General features: G+C 39.9%; 1 protein-coding gene across 2 annotated transcripts in view; it reads right to left on the minus strand.

Annotated features, from left to right (window-relative positions):
* Nucleotides 1–2,124: 2,124 nt before the first annotated feature.
* LOC126246720 (3-hydroxyisobutyryl-CoA hydrolase, mitochondrial) overlaps nucleotides 2,125–22,140 on the minus strand; it is a 42,784-nt gene continuing 22,768 nt past the window's right edge. For both annotated transcript variants that reach the window (XM_049948419.1, XM_049948418.1), the window contains 3 exons: nucleotides 6,058–7,072; nucleotides 3,447–3,600; nucleotides 2,125–2,294 (listed from right to left, as the gene is read on the minus strand). In XM_049948419.1, the coding sequence (XP_049804376.1) occupies nucleotides 3,470–3,600; nucleotides 6,058–7,072 (1,146 nt within the window). In that variant the 3' untranslated portion in view covers nucleotides 2,125–2,294; nucleotides 3,447–3,469. The remainder of the gene's footprint in view (nucleotides 2,295–3,446; nucleotides 3,601–6,057; nucleotides 7,073–22,140) is intronic.

A 22,140-nucleotide genomic window follows, 5' to 3' on the forward strand; every position in this document is an offset into this window, starting at 1 on the left:
ACGCATGCCATTTTTCTACCAAATGTGCCCACCCATCCTATGTGTACTTCTTTGATGACTCTTTGATCACCTGTATGGGGTGCGGCCCTCTTCCCTGTTACCTCCTGGAGTTCACTTTCAGCTCTTGTTCTGCCAGCTTCATTTCGCATTACCTGCAAATTTCCCGGTGGGTGAGAGCCCTTCACCACCTTGGCCCGTGTTCACCTTGACCTTCATTTGCTGCCTAAGGACACTGCTCCAGCCTCACTCTATTGCCTGCAGTTTCATGACCTTTGCATGGAACTTTGTGATATTACCTTTGTGTACACTGATGGCTCTTGGACTGACCGTGGTTTTGGATGTGCCTTTGTCATTGGTGCCCACATCTTTCGATATTGTCTTCTGGCATACTGCTCAGTATTTACAACAGAGCTCTTCACCCTATATCAGGCCACGGAGTACATCTGGTGACACAGAGTCCATGTACGCTGTACACTGCCCACCCCTTAGTGCAAAGGGTCCAGGAAAACTCACTTGCTCACTCCTTGGTGAAGCCACTGTGACGTTTATGTGGGTTCCTGGTCATGTCAGTCTGCCAGGAAACAAGGCTGCTGACACTGCTGCAGAGGCTGCAGTCCTCGTACCTCAGCCCACTAGTTACTATAATCCCTCCAATGATCTCTGTTTTTGCTGTCTGTCAAGAGATGCTTGTGTTGACATGCGACTCATTGCTCTACAGTACTAGCATCAAGCACATCAGTATGTAGCATCAACAGGTCAGTGTTCATCACAAACATGGTTTTGCAGTCAGTGCAATGTTTACAAATGTGGAGTTGGCAGATGCCCATTTGATGTATAGATTAGCACGGGGCAATAGCCGTGGCGCGGTATGTTTGTATCGAGACAGATTTCCAGAACAAAGGTGTCCCAACAGGAAGACGTTCGAAGCAATTGATCGGCGTCTTAGGGAGCACGGAACATTCCAGCCTATGACTCGCGACTGGGGAAGACCTAGAACGACAAGGACACCTGCAATGGACGAGGCAATTCTTCATGCAGTTGACGATAACCCTAATGTCAGCGTCAGAGAAGTTGCTGCTGTACAAGGTAATGTTGACCACGTCACTGTATGGAGAATGCTACGGGAGAACCAGTTGTTTCCGTACCATGTACAGCGTGTGCAGGCACTATCAGCAGCTCATTGGCCTCCACGGGTACACTTCTGCGAATGGTTCAACCAACAATGTGTCAATCCTCATTTCAGTGCGAATGTTCTCTTTACGGCTTCATTCCAATGTAATCAAATTGTAAATTTTCACAATCAACATGTGTGGGCTGACGAGAATCCGCACGCAATTGTGCAATCACGTCATCAACACAGATTTTCTGTGAACGTTTGGGCAGGCATTGTTGGTGATGTCTTGATTGGGCCCCATGTTCTTCCACCTACGCTCAATGGAGCACGTTATCATGATTTCATATGGGATACTCTACCTGTGCTGCTAGAACATGTGCCTTTACAAGTACAACACAACATATGGTTCATGCACGATGGAGCTCCTGTACATTTCAGTCGAAGTGTTCGTACGCTTCCCTACAACAGATTCGGTGACCGATGGATTGGTAGAGGCGGACCAATGACATGGCCTCCACGCTCTCCTGACCTCAACCCTCTTGACTTTCATTTATGGGGGCATTTGAAAGCTCCTGTCTACGCAACCCCGGTACCAAATGTAGAGACTCTTCGTGCTCGTATTGTGGACGGCTGTGATACAATACGCCATTCTCCAGGGCTGCATCAGGGATTCCATGCGACCGAGGGTGGATGCATGTATCCTCGCTAACGGAGGACATTTTGAACATTTCCTGTAACAAAGTGAAGTCACACTGGTACGTTCTGTTGCTGTGTGTTTCCATTCCATGATTAATGTGATTTGAAGAGAAGTAATAAAATGAGCTCTAACATGGAAAGTAAGTGTTTCCGGACTCATGTCCGCATAACATTTTCTTTCTTTGTGTGTGAGGAATGTTTCCTGAAAGTTTGGCCGTATCTTTTTGTAACACCCCGTATAAAGAAATACACAGACGTGGACCAATTTGTGCAAAACAGCTGGAGAGTAAGGCAATAAAAAGTCTACAACTCGCTTATAAAAAAGTAAAAATATATATTTATTTTGACATACATAAAATGCTTACAATAAGCCAACACAAATTTCTTCAGAGGCACTCACAGCATTATGGCAAGTTACCATTTATTTTCTGTTCCCATTTTTGCCCCCAGTAACTTGCAGTTATTTGCATTCAGATAAGCACACCTGCAAATAGAAAAATTCATAAATACACTGAATGAAAACAGAGTGCTTTTCCTCCACTAGAACACACTTTTGTACTCTATGAATTTTTAATGGTATTTTGCTTATCAACGAAACAATAGCTGAGTACAATTCAAAGTAAGGCACAAATTTCCATGCTGTGCAACAAATACAAATGAAATTTTTCAGGATTTTTATGTGTTATTTGTATCTGGAACATTTCTACATAAGGTGCCCACTGCAGTTTACAAGCACATTTGCATCCCAACAACTTTCATATATCTCTTTCATTACTTTACTCTTTCAATTAAACTACTCACCTAGCTTCTCACTGCAAATGCAACACCATCAGAATGCAAGTCTACTGCCTGAAGTAAATTTTAGAGGTTCATTGTTCCAATAATGGAAAAAATACTGTTAGATGAGTGGCGGTCTGTCTTTTCTTGTTTCATAACTATTGTATGACTGTTTCCTTAATATTTACAGTCTAAAAATAAACATAAAAATGTGACCTGGGTGAGTGAGATTACATTGAATTTAGTTTGGATAAAATACAAAGGAAGACCTGGCTGCAGAAATAATGAAACAATACATATCAGTGTCAAGTCTTTACATACAGCTGTATTATTTATTAACATATTACTGTTATCCTTAAGTATGGGGAGATTTGCAACAGTACTGTTAAATGTTTATCAATATTTTCAAGCACCTATAGATTAAAGGAGACCACTTATTCAAACATTATTCTGCAAATAATTAATAAAAAAATCTCTGTATATTACAATTTCTTGATGGTACATCATGATACGTGTCTCATAGTGTCAGACTTTTTCTACTATAGACGCCTCAGCAAACAATATATTGCATACTATCAATCTGAAATAAAATTGATATGAAAATCGTCATCTTTCATCTCTGACAGCACCAAGACAGAACATTAGAAAAGTGACTATTATATTTCTGCTCACTGCTAACCATTTTCATGGGACCTGTTTACATCTATTTCTGCTACACACCTTAAAATTGCCCCTCTTGCTTATTTTAAATTGACACCGCACAGCAAATTGAACTGAATCTATAATGTTGACTGCCTAAATATAGTTTTGGGGTCGCACACACGTAAGTATGTATACTTTAATACAAATTAAAACTTACCAGTGAAACAAGTGTTGTACATCTTACAGTTTCAATTCTTCACCTGGGGATAATGGAGCAAACTGTGCATCTACAAATTCATCTGTAACTTCTGACAAAGTGCTTGGTTTCCAGTTAGGTTTTCGTCCCTTGTCTATCAATAATGCTTTTACTCCTGTGTAAAATAACAAATTTTCCATAAAAGATATATAGTGATATTCAGAATCTCAAGCCTAGCAAAGCACACCAACACAAAAGCTCTAATATCAAACGATGTATCAAGAGATTTGTCTGAAATCCAAGAATAGAAAGCAAGCACTTGCTGCCAATAATTGTCATAAATAAAAAACAATAAATAAACAAAAAACATTCAAAGACAAATGGGTAAAACATAACTTCATTTTTCAATTACCATACACAATGCATCAGAGGGGGAAAAAAGAGCAACAATTTTCTGGCAAGACAATACGTCTGCTCAAACAGTTGTCACCATGCACCAGTCTGTGGCTAAAAACTGGCGCGACTCCCTTGGTTTTGCACCTTATTCACTTGAATAATTCTGCATAATTTTTTCTTGTTTCTGCACATGAAGTGCACAGAAGGGATCCGATCTGATGATGTTAGGGATGAGCTGCCAGCTATCACTGTCAATAAGTGCAAAAATTATTTCCTACCCTGAGTTCACCAATTGGACAACCGTATTATGTATAATGGAGGGCATTTTTAAAGTGATGAGAATGCTTTGTTTTTTTTTACACAGTTTGAAAAAGAAAACTGCAACCCTATTATCTCATTCAAATACATGCACAGTTACACGTGTCGCCCTTTTACAGGCAGTGCTGGTTATTCTGTAGCATGATTGGCTTTCACACATCATCGTGGGTAGCTTGAACTTCAACACAAATTATTCCTGTGCTGTCAAGTACAGTCGGTGACCTTTTTTTTTTCGTTCAGGTGTACACAAGTTGGTCAGAAACACACAATATACTTAAAATAAAATTTTAGTGGTCTCCGCTGAAGCTTCCTGTCAATCCACGGCTTTAATATTAACCTCCTTCTCGAGCCACCAGAATGAGAGAAAAGATTAGAAGTACTTTTCATTCCAATTTGCACACAATAAATATTTACAAAGTAATGTATATTCCACAAATACCAAATGAAATTGCCTCTGTGGCTGGGGAATTGGTAAAAAAGGTGGGGCCTTGAGCCTTTTTTATTTAAAGGTATCTAAAACTTTTCACCAAATATTAAACATTTAATATATTTAGGTGCCTATCATAATTCTTAGGCTACCATAAACATGCATCATCAAACAAAAAAATAAAATAAACATTTTACAGCACTTATTTATAAGAATTGGGCAAAATTCGTACACAAGTCAGATTGTATGCAATATTCACATTTTATGGTATTATTAATACCATACATGCATCAATCAGTTCTGCTAAGAAATTCATCAATAGAGGAGTTGACCACCAATAACTCCTTTAGACTTTTCTCAAACTGAACTTTATTATTAGTTAAACTTTTCATGTTTGCTGGCATGTTGTTGAAAATGTGTATAGCTGAATAGTGGACACCATTCTGAACCAAAGTAAGTGACTTTAAATCTTTGTGAAAGTTTGTACCTCGCAAGGTCTTCTCTAATTTTAAGGGGAGTAAGAAATTTTTGTCCATGCACAACTTCTTACGGGGAGAGACTTGTTCTCTCATAAAACTCTGAATTTTATGCAGTTGCCACATATGGCAGAAATTTGAAGCTTACCCATTATGTGCTGGCTGTTCACATAGTGATCTTTCCTACCATTGTATGCATTCTTTTTGCATATCTACTAGCAGCTGGTTGCACATAACTATCTCAGAGCTTCTTATGTTGATAAAGTGACACAGTTGCACAATTTTTCCAACACAAAATTGGACCCTGGGAGGTACAGAGGAAACTGGTGTTGAATCTGGACCTGAGAGGTCAAGAGGAATCTGGTGTTGAAGACTTAAAGAAGCTAGTTGTCACCAATGGTTGTGCTTCAGTTTCAGCATGTTGATTTCTAATAATTGTCCCATATGGATGATAGAATGTATGAGGTATAGCAGCAAGCTGCAATAATTATGTATGGGCTAACACAGCCTACACACTTAGACTACAAGCTGGAATGACAGACCAGCTTCTGGGAACTGGCACCGCAGAGGTGAGGACTGATACAGCAAAGAGTGGATGAGAGGCTTACCAAAGAGGTGGAGGAGCAGGTTACATCTAAATCTAGAATGGTTTTTGGAGGAACGACTGCAGTTAGCCTCCATTTGGGCTCAAATCTATCTAGAGATACCTCAGAAGGCTGTGGAGTGCTATGGAAAATGGGATGAAGCTACAGAGGATTTAATACCACAACAGAGAAGAATCAAAAGTGCAAATGGAAAATAGTGCATGTTTTACAATGTGGGATTCAACTGGGTAAGGTGTACACTTGTTAAGGCAACTGATTAATACATGCATTAGGTTGCTGTATTGTGTGCAGAAATTAGTAAGGACAAAAGATGTATTATTATGAATTAAGCATTATAATAATGACATCCTACACATTTGTCATTTAATTCATATAACGGAACTGCTTTGATCGCATAGCATGGTACTAACCTTCATAGAAGTCGTGACCCTCACATGCATGAACAGCAAGTCTGTACTCCATCTTCAGACAGTCCAATAAACTTTTGCCTTCTCCTTCTTCTAGTTGTTTTTTTGTAACTTTTAATGAAGTTGGAGACATATTATTTAAGGTCTCTATTGTTTTCAGAGACCACTCCGAACCTTCAGCTCTTAACCTTTCTAATATCTCCTCCACTGTTGGTGCTGAGAAGCAGGAATCTATTATTGACATGTATGGTGTAAGACTAAATTCAGATGTCTTTGACGTGCTGGATTTTGAAAACTTATTTAATACCTCCTCTACTGCATTCTGAGTGCCTGGACACTTTAAAAGTGAATCCAGCAAGTCAACAAGTTTACCGGAATCACAGAAATGAGTTGCAATGCCTGCCTTCAAAACATCTAGTCCTTTCAGTCTATATCCTGTCAATGCAAGATACAAACCCAACTTACCACCTAATCGAGGAAGAAAGTAACTGCCACCCACATCGGGAAATAATCCAATTGCGGTCTCTGGCATTGCAAAAAGAGTTCTCTCTGTAGCTACACGAAAGTGACCATGGACTGAAAGTCCCACGCCTCCACCCATGGTTATGCCATCTATAAATGCTACATAGGGTATATGATATGTGCCAATAAGAGAATTAAGTGTATATTCTTCACGAAAGAAGTCCCTTCCCAGGTTTGTACCTTTTATACCAGCTTCAGTTACAGCTCTTACGTCACCTCCAGCACAAAATGCCTTTTCACCTGTTCCTTTCATTATCACTAAGCTCTTCTCTTTCTCCCAATTTTTCATAGTTGGAAATATTTTTCGTATCATAGATAAATTAAGAGCATTTAATGCTTTAGGTCGATTAAGTGTTATGACTCCTTTATCGTCCACAGATTCAATAATTACATCATTTTCACTTGTAGAACTCATCTGTCTTCTCAGACACAATGCTATTTTACGAATAGCATTGTGTTTCCTGCTGAGACGTAAGGGAAAAGTGCAGGTACAGATCTGAAAAGCAAAGAAACAAGCAATTACTGGTGGAATAAACAATAATATGCAATGCAAAAAGAACAGTCCAAATTCATATAACACAGACAACAGTGATTTAAGGTCACTCCAATATCTTCCATGGACATCAAGAAAATCATTCACGCTTTTGAAACCAAGTATTCAAGGGTTGATTACATTTCACAAAAAATTTCAAAAAGTATGTTTTCCTGATATAGGTGTGTTTAATCACATGTAATGCATTGCTTTCCCAGAATTTTTTTTTTTTTTTTTTTTTTTTTTTTTTTTTTTTTTTTTGTCTTTCTCAAAACAGGCTTACGTATGCTTTTGTTCTATATCCTCTTTGACACAGGTAGCAACGCTTCTCTTAATTATTTACGCCCTTCTCAAAAGTTTCAAAAGAGTACTGTTCTTAGCAATAATTCAACACATCTGCAAATATGATTTTTGAGTCATCTACAGTTTGGATTCCAAAAGACCATTCTACCAAACATGCTATCTACCACTTCACAGACTAAAAATTAAAAATCTGTCCTCAATCCAACAGTTAGCTTAAACGTTAAAGTGCTTTAATAGGCATGATCCTATTGTAGATGATTCCTCAGGCTTTGTAGTGACTTATCCAGCCACTTACAGGGAACCTACAGTTCAATATCAACTATGAACTACAACACAACTTGGCATCCTTCATATAAATAAATCATGCCAGGGGGGAAGAAGCAGAGGAGATCAAGGACTGACTGAGGACAACTTGAGATCTTTGGAATTTTAATTTGACACTGACCCCACTAAATCACTGAGTGACACTGGAACAGATAGACAACAAAATTTTGGCTACTACAAATGATTTGCTTAAGGCATCTGACTAAGCAAATTGCAGGATCCTTTTTGAGAAACTTAAAAAGTTATGGCTTTCAAAGTATAATGAGTATTTGGTTCATACGATATTTAAAAGCTGACAGGACGCGAAGGGTCACGTTAAATGGTTTTCATAATGTATCATCAAGGGGGGGGGGGGGGGGGGGGAGGAACACCTAGTGTTCCAATAGATTTGTGGGAGACACCTGCTATAGACAGCAAATGAAATATTAATTATTATTTGGTCCAATGGCTTTGTTTTTGTTACATGAATGTGTTGTCTGTTCCTTTTGGCATGTCCAAAAGAACAGATACCACGCAGAATCTGCAGCTGTTATACATATTATGTAAGTTGGAGGTGGAGGAAAGGAAAGGAACTACTGATGTCAGGTGCATCAGGCCTTTATGCGGCATCAGTGGCAATGAGCGAAAATGTGTGCCAGACCAGGATTCGAACCCGGGATCTTCTTCTTACTAGGCAGTTGACCACTACACCACCCAGACACAGAATAGTAAACAGGTGATCCTGGGTTAAAATCCTGGTCCAGCAAACATTTTCACTTGTCGCCACTGATTCCGCGTAAAGTCAGATGCAGCTGACATCAATAGTTCCTTCCCTTTCCTTTCTCATCCATCCACCACCAATTTACATAATGAGTTTCTTGTACTCATTTATATTTTGTTTTAATGTTTTTGACAGAGCAGTTTATTAGTTGTCAAGTTATAGCTTTCACTTGTGAATAAGAGTAATAAAAACAGTTACTATTCATCATTCAATTCCATTTTGATCTATAGGCTTAATTATGAGTTACACCTAGAGATTCTAAATCGAACCCACTCTCAATATACACAAATAACCTCCCATCCAATTCTGATAGCTGAAACAGTTATGTTTGTTGATAACACAAGCACCACAATCAAGCCTAGTAAAGAAGCACCAAAATAAAATAATAAATGAAATTTTCATCAAAAGCCTTCATTTGTTTTCAGCAAATGGTGTGTCACTCAGTAGAAACACAATGCATTCAATTCTGCACAAGGCAGGATATAACAAACAACAGGGCTAAAAATAGACCATGGCAGACGGCACATGTCTAAAACCTTTTGTCCAAAAATTCTTTGATGTGTATACTGACAAACTTGAACTGGCTGTTACAAATTCTAAAATGCTGAAGTTCAACCAAATTCACCATACGTGCAATTACCGACTATGACAATGACTGCATCAGGAGGTGAGCTTATTCTGTGTACTTTATTTCATCAATGTCATGTGTGATAATATTCTGGGGCAAGCCCACACTTAAAAGCAGTAGCCCAACAAAAACAGCTAAAAACAAGGAGATTTTAAAATATGGAGACTGTTTTGTTCTACCATCCATCAAGATTACACACCTCAACCTCTGCATTTGCCTACTATCAATGTTCAAAGGCTAATAAATTTAAAGACTACAAAATCACAAGTAACACAGAATATCATTACCATTGGATTCACAAGAATGTACTATTTGACAAGAAGTTAAACATTTCACTCAACCAATACTGGTAATATATGCAGTACTTAGAGTCATATTTTGCAAAAATAGAAGTTGCTGTGTTGCTGCAGATTCTTTTTTTTTATTTGTCATCAAAGTGCAAATGAGGAGTTCCAATGAAGCAATTAAAGATAACAGTGGAATGTGACAGCTCATGCTTAATTAAAATCTGAGGCTACACTAACAATGAGTATGTTGCCATATTTCACATTTTGTATTTACTTTTGCTGTCTTTGATAACTCTCAACAAAACTGTCACCTTCCAAGCTAACCTAGACTTTGGGCTACACTGTAGATCTACCAGCCACCAGAACCTACATTCCTCAAACTAATACAGATGCAAAAGAAATATTGACAGTCTTCTGTTCTCTCTGTTTATACACAAATGACATCACATCATCATTACTTTACACGACAAAGCCAATATTTGGTATGTGTAGATTCAGTTGCCAACAACACTTTGGGTCAAAGCATGAGCACCATCCAGAGCATGCAACTACTGGACAATACTTTGAAAGCACTAGCATTCTCAGTGGAGGGCTGGAGCCTGTCAGCATTTCAGTAGGATTGTCTATAGGTGAGTTCCTACATATGGTCTTCGATATATTTCAGTCACGAGTTCCACTGTGAGAATAGACATTCATCTGCTGTTGCATATTGTGGTGAAGGTTCCATGTACACTTATGCCAGAAGTTGTCACATTTTGTGTAGTCGCACTGAATGGACCAATATTGTTTTGATGGAACTGTTCCACATATCAAAAAAACATCCTCCTGAGAAGGTATAGTTATTGCTAACATACCCAGTTCAGAAGATGCTGCACTGAAGTTAATGCCAAGAGAGATCCATATTAACTGCAAGACAATATCTAGATTTTCAGTTCAGAAATTGAAGGCATGGCATCTGAGGACAACTTTTAATGGGTAGTAGAGATGTTCCACTAAGCTATCAGTTGTGGAATAGTAGAAAATTTCTCAAATCCTGTTCTTACCAAATATTTCTGAGACAACATTTTTAAGGGTTTCATGGCCCCTTGTTGACAAAGTGATATAGTTCTCAGGATATACCTACAGGCGACGACATGTTAATACCGAAGCGACCATTTGGACACTTCCTTGTGAAAGAGCTGAGAAAGCACACGCTGAAACTGCCAGGACACAGTGCTGAGCAAAACCACCAGCTCCTAACCTGAAGAAAGAAGGGGTACAAGCTATCAAGGGTCCTCATGTTGACAAGAGTGCACTGGTACTGCCTGCCGATAAGGGGAATGCGACCGCCATAATGAAGACCGAAGATTATGAGCATAAGATCCAAGACCTATTAGAGTTGATGACATACTGAAAACTAAGCACAGATCCGATGCAGCAGACCACATGGAATACACATTAGTTAATGAAGGTGCCTCCTCTTGGTGAACGTACAGAGGAACCTGTGCAAAATACAAGCCCTACCACCTGAGCTGCATGGATTACTAAAGATCCATAAGAGTAATGTCCCATTAAGACTTTGTTAGTGCTCCTGGCTCACCAATGTATAAACTGGCGAAACACTTAGCCTCTCTGCTCCAACCACAGATAGGAAAGACTGACACATACATAAACAATTCAGGACATTTCACTTAGAAGTTGAAGAAACTAAAACTTAGACCAAACAACACCCTGATCAGTCTTGACACCATTTCCTTGTTTACCAAAGTGCTACTCAGTAACTCTCTGGAGTGCATCAGTTTCATTTTCCAGCATGGCATCACCAGGCTCTTTCGAAAATTTGAGAGACAGTGTGTATAAAAAATCCACCAGTTCATAAGAAGTCACCCAAATCAAACACTTGGCGAAGCGACACATCGGAAAAAGAAATGTCTGGTATGGCCCTTCTGCCATATATTCCCAAGTGACAGAGAGAATCGATGGTATATTGTGCAAACACAGCATAAAAACCATTTATTAACTGATAAAGAAGATCAAAGAGTGCCTCAGATTGGCAAAGAAGAAAAGTGACCAAATTTCAATGTTGGGGATATCTGCATACCATATACAAGTGGAAAAGTCTATGTTAAAATGACCGAATGATCACTCAACCCCAGAATTACTGAACATAAGCAGCAATACTGGTTGGGCAAGGTGCAAAACCGACTGTGGCATAGCACGTGCTGAGAGAGACTGACCACGTAGTAAAATTCGCAGACAAAGAAATTTTTCCTTTAGAGATGAGATATCACACCCACTTTTCCAGAGAAGTTATAGAAACACACAAACGTGCCAACAATTTCAACAAGAAAGAAGAAAGCCTCAAGGTGAATGGATCCTGGATTCTTATGCTGCAGCAAACAACCACTGCAGGTAGCAAGGGAACAACCACAGTGGAAATGACCACAGAAAAGACCTTGGGCATTGGCAGGTCAGATAAATATAATCTGGGCCGCAAGGTCCACTCCAGAGTACCACGTCAATCGAACAACCCCAAGACAGATACCAACAGGCAGTTTGTCATTTCTCTGAGAGTTACGGATAAATGGAAGTCAAATAGTCTACTTCAATTTGTTGTGAAGTCGGGTCATACACCAAATCACACAATCCATCAATGGGAGGGGAGGGGGGGGGGGGGGGGGGGAACACTCAACTTAAGCACCTATTGTGTCTGTGGTGTCTTCTATCAAATGGGCTTGATGCAAAAAATATAAAAATTTTCAACTCCTGCCGAGCATCACATGTATGGTCAAAAATGCTGGATTGGCAAGAAATCATAAGAACATACCACAGTGGGCTGGTACATGATGGTGTATCTCATTTTGTTGACAAATATTACTTTGTAGACCACAATTTGTCTATGTCAGGCTAAACAAATGCTTGCTTTATCAACAGTGAGGTTGCTTTTACTCTGAGGTGTGAAAAATGGTTGTTTATTAAAAGCTGAAATCTCACAATACAGTTCTGAATTTGTTAAGTGAAATTCTTAATTGTCAAAGCTGCAGATAGGATGTAGGAGTAAGGAATGATTTTACTTCATCAGTTCCGTCTTGAGTATGGACCACGGCTTCAAAACCAAGGCCTTTTGTCTCCTGGTATGTTTTTACCACCAACAATATGTTGGATGTCCACAGTACATTGTGAGATTAAGTCAACATATCTTACATGGAATTCAAATTTACATAATCAGATTAACTGATGGCCTTCCATCTGTTCGTGAGCCTTTTGAGTGGCTTTGAAATGTCAGTATTAATCGAGTGGTGTAACTATGTTAGTTCAATTCAGAAGCTTCAATGCTTGAGCGTTGCTGTTACTACAAATGAATCCATAAATACACAGAACTATTAATGGAACAGTGTATTTCAATAACCTGTATTTTCTAATCCACATTCAACTCCAGTATCCTTTCGTGAGGGAATCAAATTACGGTGGGGACTTTGTATCTGAAACTGTAATGGAAGTACTTGGTCTAGCTGCAATGCATCCTCCCAGTAAATCCAAAGCACATTGGACAGAATGTCAAGGAGTAATCTGGTCAAAGAATAGAAGAGGTACTGTCACCTTTAACTGAGCTTTATGGGAGAGGGGGGGGGGGGGTTAGAAAGAAAGAAATGCCAATAATAAAATTACACAGCAGAACAATATAACATTACACAGCAGAACGATCTGTTACATATTATTATGCATAAATATCTATGTCATAAAACAACAATTTTGAACACAGTTAAATCAGGAAGCACATCTTTGAGTTATCTTTCCATGCCATTAGTTCACTACCCTGTATACACATGAGAAATTGTTTTGTATTGTATCGTACTGAGCGCGCGTGTATGAATGCGCGTGTGTGTGTCTCCTGATACAGTTGGAACTTATGAGAGAACGAAACAGCATTCTATTCAGTGAGTTTCCATTGTTCCTCTGCCCAATATGTTCCAACATTGTGGCACATTGTTGATAATGTATAACACCACTGACCTAAATGCATAGAACCACATTCACAAAGAATTCAGCAGTCTGGGTTGCTATTCTGTGAACTGTTGCTGTCTACAAGACACACTACCATTATGTCGCATCCTGCAGCAGATGCTGGTGAGGTGTAAGTGATGTCTGAAAACACCATCCCCATACTTTCGAGTCACCCAACAAAAGTTCCAATGATATAGAGATCACTTAAATACTATACCATACCTGCATGGTGATGGAAAAGGATCCTTATTGTAATCACTGTGCCAAAATCAGCAGCCAGTTTTCTCACTGCTGATGAGATTAAGTGTAAAATATAGAAGGGGTTGCACCTAGTGCCCTGGGTGTCCACAAAGCAGCGGCAGGAGCGACTGAGTGGAGACTTGCAGAGAGCAACGGAATGAACTGGACACCTACACTGTTAGAGTTTAGCTGGGGGCAACAGCAGAAAACATCAACAGCACAGAAGAGTACCAATGATGTAGTTGATTTTGTTCCTGGTGTCTGCAAGATTCTTGTGAATGGAGTGCCTGTACCTTTGTGCTGTGTGCCCTGTATTTAAGATATCCAAATGAAGTACTACTGTTTAGCAGACAATTCCCTGCTTTTTTTTTTTTTTTTTTTTTTTTTTTTGCAATTACAATGAGTTAGATGAGCGCACTATCTGGCCATGCTTAATGTTAAATGATTATGTATCTTAGTTCACTTATTTCATTTTATAGAGATTGTGGCTCAGATTTCCTGCTGAAGTTAGTGGCATGACAACTTGCTTCCACTTGTCTTTTTTTTTTTTTTTTTTGCCTGAATTTTTGCCTTTGAGCAAATTTTATTGTCATTATTGTGACACATTAATACCAGGTATATTTAGAGAAGGAAAGTGTGAGTGTGAGTGTGTGTGTGTGTGTGTGTGTGTGTGTGTGTGTGTGTGTGGTGTAACTATAGAGTAAAACTAAATGCAGAATTTGTGTCTTTCTGCCTCTGTGCTCTTGTAGATATGGCTGTTAGTGGTGTTCCTTAGATGTAGTGACTTTGGGATAATGACTTGGCCTATGGTATCACTGGTCATGGTCAAGGCTATACAAGAACTCCAGCTGCTTCAATAAACCTATCTCTGTAACCATATTAAATAGGGAGCCGTGAAACATACATGATAGCTTTGGTCTGGTTTACTGACGGGTTAAAATCAGACAAAAGTGCTGGACTAAAGGCACATGAGGTGCAGCCTCAATTATGGAGTGCAATCTCCCTAGGGGAGCTGGCTACAGTATTCCAGGTAGAGATATTCACTATCACAGTATGTGAAGAGCAGAATCTACATAGAAATTACAAGGATCATAGCATCTACTTTCATTCAGACAGCCAAGCAGCTCTGAAATCTCCATCAGCCTTTGTAATTAAATAAAGATCATTGTAGAATGCCATGAAATCCTTGTGATGGAGAAAGCAATTAGGTAAACCTGCTGCAGGTGCCAGGGCACTCAGAAATTACAGGTAACATACAAGCTGATAGGTGGGCCAGCACAGGGGCAATAACTCCATTTGTTGAACCAGAACCTGTCTTAACTATCACTAGGATGATGGTAGAATCTAAGCTACATAACTGGATCAGTAGGTAGCATGCAAAATATTTCACTAAAACTCAGAAAAAACAAAAATATAGCAAGCTAATGATGCTGAAATCACGTTTCAAGAGAAGTTCTGAAATCTTGGTCTTGAACAGGAGGCAGATTAAACTCATGGGAGGTCTAATGTCTGGCCGAGGGAACTTCAGGAAACATCTGCACCTGATAGGTAGAGAAAAGTAGCACCTAACTGTGAATTATATGGTATGGGGGATGAAATTGCTCCACATTTAATCTTCTGATGTGAAGCACTGGAGACCAAAAGACACCACATTTTTGTGTCATTAATTCCTGAAGAAATTGTGGCTAACACAGATATAGGAAAGGGACTTGCACTACTCTTTAAGGGTACTAGTTGGTTCTTCTCCACTGACAGAGAGAGATTTAGTACAACAAACACAGTTTCTGTGTGGGTAACAGGTGTCTAGGATCACTATTGTTTTGTCTCCATGGCTAAATCAATCAATCAACCAATCAATCAATTCATGGGCAGACTCCTAGAATTACGGCACCTGAGTTGATCCAGTAAGCTTAGCCAGAATCAATTCGGTTAAACTCTGTGGAACAACAGTGCCGCTGTTCAATTAGCCATGAGCGAGATTAATTCATTCTGGAAAGGAAAGTGCCTTCGTGGTCCCAACTGAGGAGGTTGCAGGTCGGATAGCACATTATGTGAATGTTTGTGTGCTTTGAAGTTACTGTGTAAGGAGGGGAATCAAAGATATGTAGCCCAGTGTCTCAAGGCAACAGCTGCACAGGTAGAGTTAATGCTAAATGGCATACTATCATTTCAGTACAGGATAATAGGGCCTTGGTAAACATGGAGCAGGATGGTGAAGATAGCCACAATTAGGAAGTAGGGGATCTTTCTGTTGATACTAATTAGTGGGGTGAAGTTTTCAATATTACCATGTCCTTTTCGGGAATAATGAAGGAAGGGGAAACATTTTTGGTTGATGCTATTTCAGTTACGATGATTTCCCCCCCCCCCCCCCCCCCCCCCCCCACTTAGTGAGCATAAAGAAGTGTTCAGGCTTTGGGTTATTGAAATCCTGCAGATACAGTACCCAAAATAAAGGTTAGTCCAGGGAATGGCTAGGACAACTGTATCACAGGAAACAGTTGGAAGTTCCCTAGACAAATCTCCAAAGAGGAATTTCCAGAAGTGCAACATGACAGTTGATTGCTATGGATTATGGTTGTGAATATGTGATGGGGACACTTTGGTGAGTACATGAACAGAGTAAAATACACAGCAAGTGCCTTGTCTTTCATATATGGAACAGGACATAACATTAGACAGTGGAGAGGGGAATTATACACTGAATAGGTTGCCATTAATTATTGCCCAACCTCCCAAGAGCTTATTGTACTTGGAAGCCTTGGTTTAAAAAATGAATGGAATTAGGTACATCAGTCATTGTTGGCAGGCAGGGAGTAGGGACTACTGTGGGTAAAGTAGGTGAAAGGTCCTGCCTACAGTACATGAGACATGTCAGTTATTTGTCGTGTGAAGACCAGGGACATTTTAGACAGTGTTGTCCGCAAGGGAGACAAGATAATAGAGAATCAAGGATGAAACTAAGATGAGGGGTGTCAATTACAGCTCTAGGTATGGGTAAAGGGATGCAGGCTCAACAGCAAAATTGGACCCCATTCATATATGGTGAAATTAATAACAAGCCACTTTGTGCTCTTTTGAATATTGGTAGTTTTGCTCCCATCTTGCGATATAGTTGTTCTTATTCACCAATCTGACTGTGGCTAGCCGAAGTTGGACCCAGCATCAGTCTCATATGTCCTAGTTAATTCCACTTCAGTGCACACATTAGGTTGGGTGAAGATAAAACTGCGTATTCAAAAATTTACCTGTGTTGTTATATTACAAACAGCTCTGCTCAAGGGTTGTCTACCGATTTCATCTTTGGTTCAGACGTTATCCACAATACCAGGTTAATCTCAAATGAGGGAGGACTACTTTACATTTAAATTTTGCAAAGATCACACCTTTTTATTTTGCGTACATATGAAGTATCCATCAGTTTCTACCTAGGTAACATCAGTTTCTACCTAGGTAAAGGAAGGTATTGATAGTACTGTAAGGTTGGATCATATGCTATTGGATTAGAAGAAATAGCTGTGTGTATTTATTGAATTTACAGATGGGCTGACTGATAAAACTGGGGTTATTGAGTCTAATTTTTTAATGATTGAGCTTATGTATACAACTCCATCGAGAAAATGACCTCATTATTTATCCCCTGCGATTATGAAAGAATGGAAGTGTGTCACAGAGGAAACATTAGAATAGGGCATGACCCACCCCTCAAACTCACCCTGTTCAGAGCCTATTTTCATGGTGCCAAATGATTCTGGCACATCAAGGCTGAGCTAAATAAGCAGGTGGTCCTTAGGTCTATTCCACTGCAGTTATGCACATCTGTTTTTGTTGGTCTGTGGGTGTACAAGTTGTTTCTGCCTTGACTCTCAACCAAGCTTACTATCAGATTGTGCTTCATGGGGGATCCAAATATATTACAACACTTACTACTAATTGTGATCTCTTCAAATGTAATCCATTACACTTTAGCCTCACAATCAAAGCCTCTGTTATGTCCCAATTGCTGGAGTTTGTGTCTTTGGATATCAAATTTAGATGTTGAGATATGCTTCCTAGACAATAGAGCAATTTCATCTGCAATTTGGGGGGGGGGGGGGGGGGGGGGGAACACACATCACCTGATGGAAGAGTTTACTCAATTAAGTGAGAGCAGGTTTATTGATAAAACTTGTTTAAGTTGAGTTTGCATTTACATAGATGATGTTTTTGTGTCATATGGTGCCCTAGACAGAGTTAGGGTGACTTAAGTCAGACTGAGGCAATAAAGGGTAAGCCCACTGCTGATGAATCCAAAGAAAATAGTAATATTATGAGTCTCTCTCTCTCTCTCTCTCTCTCTCTCTCTCTCTCTTTCGAAAATTTATTCCAAATTTTAATCTGAAAGCCATGCTCCTGTATGAATTGGAAAAAAGGGCACAAGTTTAAATGGAAGGTGTCTCAGAAAGATGCTTCTGAAGTGCTTAACAAAGCTTTGGTGTACACCCTATTCAGTGACCAGACTAATGTTTCACTGACTGATGTTACAGCTCTCCTACTGAAGATAATCAAGAAGATGGGCGAACTGTATTCTATGTCTCCTCTAGGTTGTCATCTCTTAAGGGAAAATATTGTGTATGAGTTGCAGACATACAAAACTGCTAATCAGGCCTTGAGTTGGGTTTGAGCTTACCCATGCATGTGCTGGTAGGATAGCAAGCTAGACTACCCATATTTCAAAATTTCAGTTGCAAGTCAATCATGTTAGTGTCACTGACAATCTAATTACAGATAGTCTAAAGTAAGACTGAACCAGATGATTTTAAGGTAGATATAGCCATAAGGGAAGGAAGCAGCTCCTGAATTCTCGTATTATTAATCCAATTTTAGGAGCATTTTGGCTTTGTTTGAATGAACCAACAGATATCAGAGAATGACGAAACTATGAGACAGATAACATACAAGTTATCCAGAGGAGAAGAGGCTACACCATATTTGTTGAATGATGGAATTTTGTATTGCATGACCAGGAATGATCTCTGCCAGAAGTTCTTAGTCCCTGCCTAACTTATTTTGACAGCAGTATAGAAAACTCTTGTCAAAATCCTTGATAATTATATTTGGAATGGTATGGATTCTGGTGACGGTACAGATTTATAGAACTTGGTCCGTTGCATGGAAGCCTTTTAAAGGTTTTCTTAGCTGTTTCCCACCCATGCAGCTACACCGCAGGTGGCCATTGGTTGGTTGTGCTGTATCTGCAAGCTACTGACTATGACTACTTGGCAACACAGCTGAGACCAGTAGGGTTGCTGATCTACAGCTCAACATGGGCTGGCAGGTACAGCTTGTCATTCACAATACTGTCCAGTGTGCGCTAAATGTAAATGGATGCAAAGACTGCTACACACACACACACACACACACACACACACACACACACACACACACACACAACCAGGAAAGAGTTTATACACCAGCCTACAGCGGATTCCCTGGAAACAAATGGTGCCAGCATCATAATCCATGGCACTTGGATTGGCACCAGTAATACCGCATTTGTAGTTCCATATTATCTATGTGGATCATGTGTCCATTGACAGCACAGAGCAGGTATCCATCTGCTGGGTGTGTACTTAAGATGCCACCAAGCTGTTAGTAAGGCTGTTATATTTACTGAGTCACAATGATATCTACTACTTACAGCACCCAGAGTTCCAACTGCAGCACCAACCACAGAAGCTCCACAGCTGCCCTGCAATGAAAATTAGCAATTGCTACTAGAGCTGTTGCCTCTGCTGTCCATGGCCTCAATGGATAGTGGGCACCTTAGATGGTGTATGCTGGTTGAACTTAGAAGTTAGACTTGGTTCTTGCGTCAAGTCCTGCCCTCAGAGATACCTTCCTATTAGACTTAGAATAATCCAAGTGTTGTTCATTACAACAAATACACACTAATAACCTCAGTGATTTATAATTTTCTTATGACTCCCAATTTGTAAAGGCTGTATTGCATGTGTCTTTCACATTTATACAGACTAGTATCTTTGTGGTGGTCACAAAAACTGAAAATGGCTGGGAGAGCGGTGTGCTTACCAAATGCCCCTCCTTATTCACATCCAATGATGCCTAACAGTTGGGGATGACACGACGCTAGGTCAGTACTGTTGGGCCTTCTGAGGCCTGTCGGACGGAGTTAAGCTTTTTTTGGTGTCACTGTGAGCATTTTACAGTGAATTACTTCTATTCCTTCTTTGTGTCAGAAATAAAGTTCTGTTATTACACTACTTGGGAATCATCATTTGCAAGTGTGGCTGCAATCAGGTCACTACAATTAATGGCCATGAAGATAACTGGACCCGAAGTTTCAGCCCACCATTCAATGATGATGAGATTGTTAGGACTCCGATGTTTACATACATTCCCAGAGTAGATGGCTCATACAAAGACATTTTCAAAACTTCAGTACAATTTGGCAGCACAATTTCCAGTTATACTAATCAAATATTCTTATTCCAGTATGGCAACACAAACTGGACATGTTGATGCAGTTACTGCTCACCTTCTAGCAACTTCATCAAGAACAGGAACTACTTCCGAAAACTTTCACCCAGCTGGAGATTACCCTACCCCAGGTAAGGACAACACTGCCTCTGCATTTCAAGTAGCCTATTCTTTTTCAGTATCTGTGTTTTATGGTATATTATGAAAAGCCCCTCAGACATGCATGCATATCTGAGGGAACAGACATTGCTACAATCTGCAGATGCATGAAATAGAAGAAATGCATTCGCAACTGCAAATAGAATTAGACTTCAGCTGCACAATTTATTTGTGCTAGACAGGGACTCAAACCCAGATATCCCACTTTACATGCATGGTCATATTAATCACAAAATAATATTACACGCCTAGACAGGTTGTGACAATAACAAATAAGTCTTTCCTTTGGCAGGAATCACAGCAACTGTGAGTGCACGGGGTGGACACATGGTGACATATGGAGATGTGGGTCAGTCCAGAAAGCTTGTTCAAACAGCTAAAGTGGTTAAGGCGAGTGCTTGCATAAAGTATGAAATATGGGTTCAAGTCCCACTCTGGTATGTATCAAATTCTTAAGAGACTTAATCCTGGTGTAGATCCTAGTACCTGTCAAATGATGAGTTAAAGGCCTGACTAAACACCTATTATGCTTCACACATTCTCAGTGATCATAAGCACAGTAAACAATCTGTAATGCCATCCATGATGCTCCAGGATTTCCTGCAAGTCTTTCACATTTGTCAGCAAACTCTTAAGCCCAAGGTACTTCTGCTGCCACACGGACCATATCCACCTCCAGACAGAACAAATCTACAAATTCCTACTAACATGGGCTCTCACATTTATTGTTTAAACCATGTTTCCCCTGTGATACCACTTCCAAGACATTAGTCTCAGAGGAAGGAGTTTCCATCAATTGTGATGATTCATTTTCTGTGCCAATTACTGCCTTCCCTGCAGTGTAATGTGACACAGCCAATGGTTAGGGTCTGTCCAAATGGACACTGAAGCAATGATGGTGGATGTACTCACAGGCTCCATGGAAACTCCCGTTCCATAATATATTAGATGTTGCTCCACTATCAGATGGCTCACCTGAATGCTTTTCATGGATTCATACGCTTGGGTCCAAAGAATTTTTGATGGCTCCAATGACATTATTGATAACACTGTTATTGTCACCTGCAGATGATATTCTGCCCATGTCTGTGTTGAATTGGCATTATTTCAGGACTGCCATTTCAGACATGGACTAAGCAATGGCCAAGTGTTACAATTATGCTCTCATAGCCTCTCAGACCTACATATCACCGAAGTGTTGGAAACTTCTCAGGACTATTCATTACCAATGTCAGTTTCAGCGTTGAGTGGTGATGACTATACAGATTCAAGACTTGATACTACAGGATATTACATTGTTTGGGAAACAAAGCACATGCTTCGTAACACTGGGGATGAAGAGGACAATTTTTCAACAGTGGTGCCCACCTACCCACTCCTCCATTATCACAGACCAACATTCCTTGACTCACTCCTTCAGTTAATGTTCACCAAACAGACCAAGGACCTTTTGATTGAATCAATACAGTTCAGCAAACTTATTCCAGGATATTCCCTCGTCACCATAGGATTCTATTACAGACATTCCAAAGCAGAAATTCATGGAATGCTCTTCAACTTCATTACTGCAGGTCACACAGTATTTGATGAACAAACACCTCTCATACACTTGCATTATTTTCAGGGGGAAGATTCTGCAAGACACAGCATGCTACCCAACAATTCACACCCTGCGACACCGGCTGGGTCGACCACAGGCACCTCTCACATTATGCAGAGTTGGTACTGTTATTCACCACAATGACATATGATGACTGCCAGCATGATTTCCCCAGCCCTTCAGCTGCTCCCTCATGGAATAAGCATAAACACTGGCCCTTGCCAGGAAGTGCCTCCGTTGCAATCTTTCGTGGAAGGTTTGGTCTTC

Source organism: Schistocerca nitens, chromosome 1 (assembly GCF_023898315.1).
Source record: "Schistocerca nitens isolate TAMUIC-IGC-003100 chromosome 1, iqSchNite1.1, whole genome shotgun sequence".
Lineage (NCBI taxonomy): Eukaryota > Metazoa > Arthropoda > Insecta > Orthoptera > Acrididae > Schistocerca > Schistocerca nitens.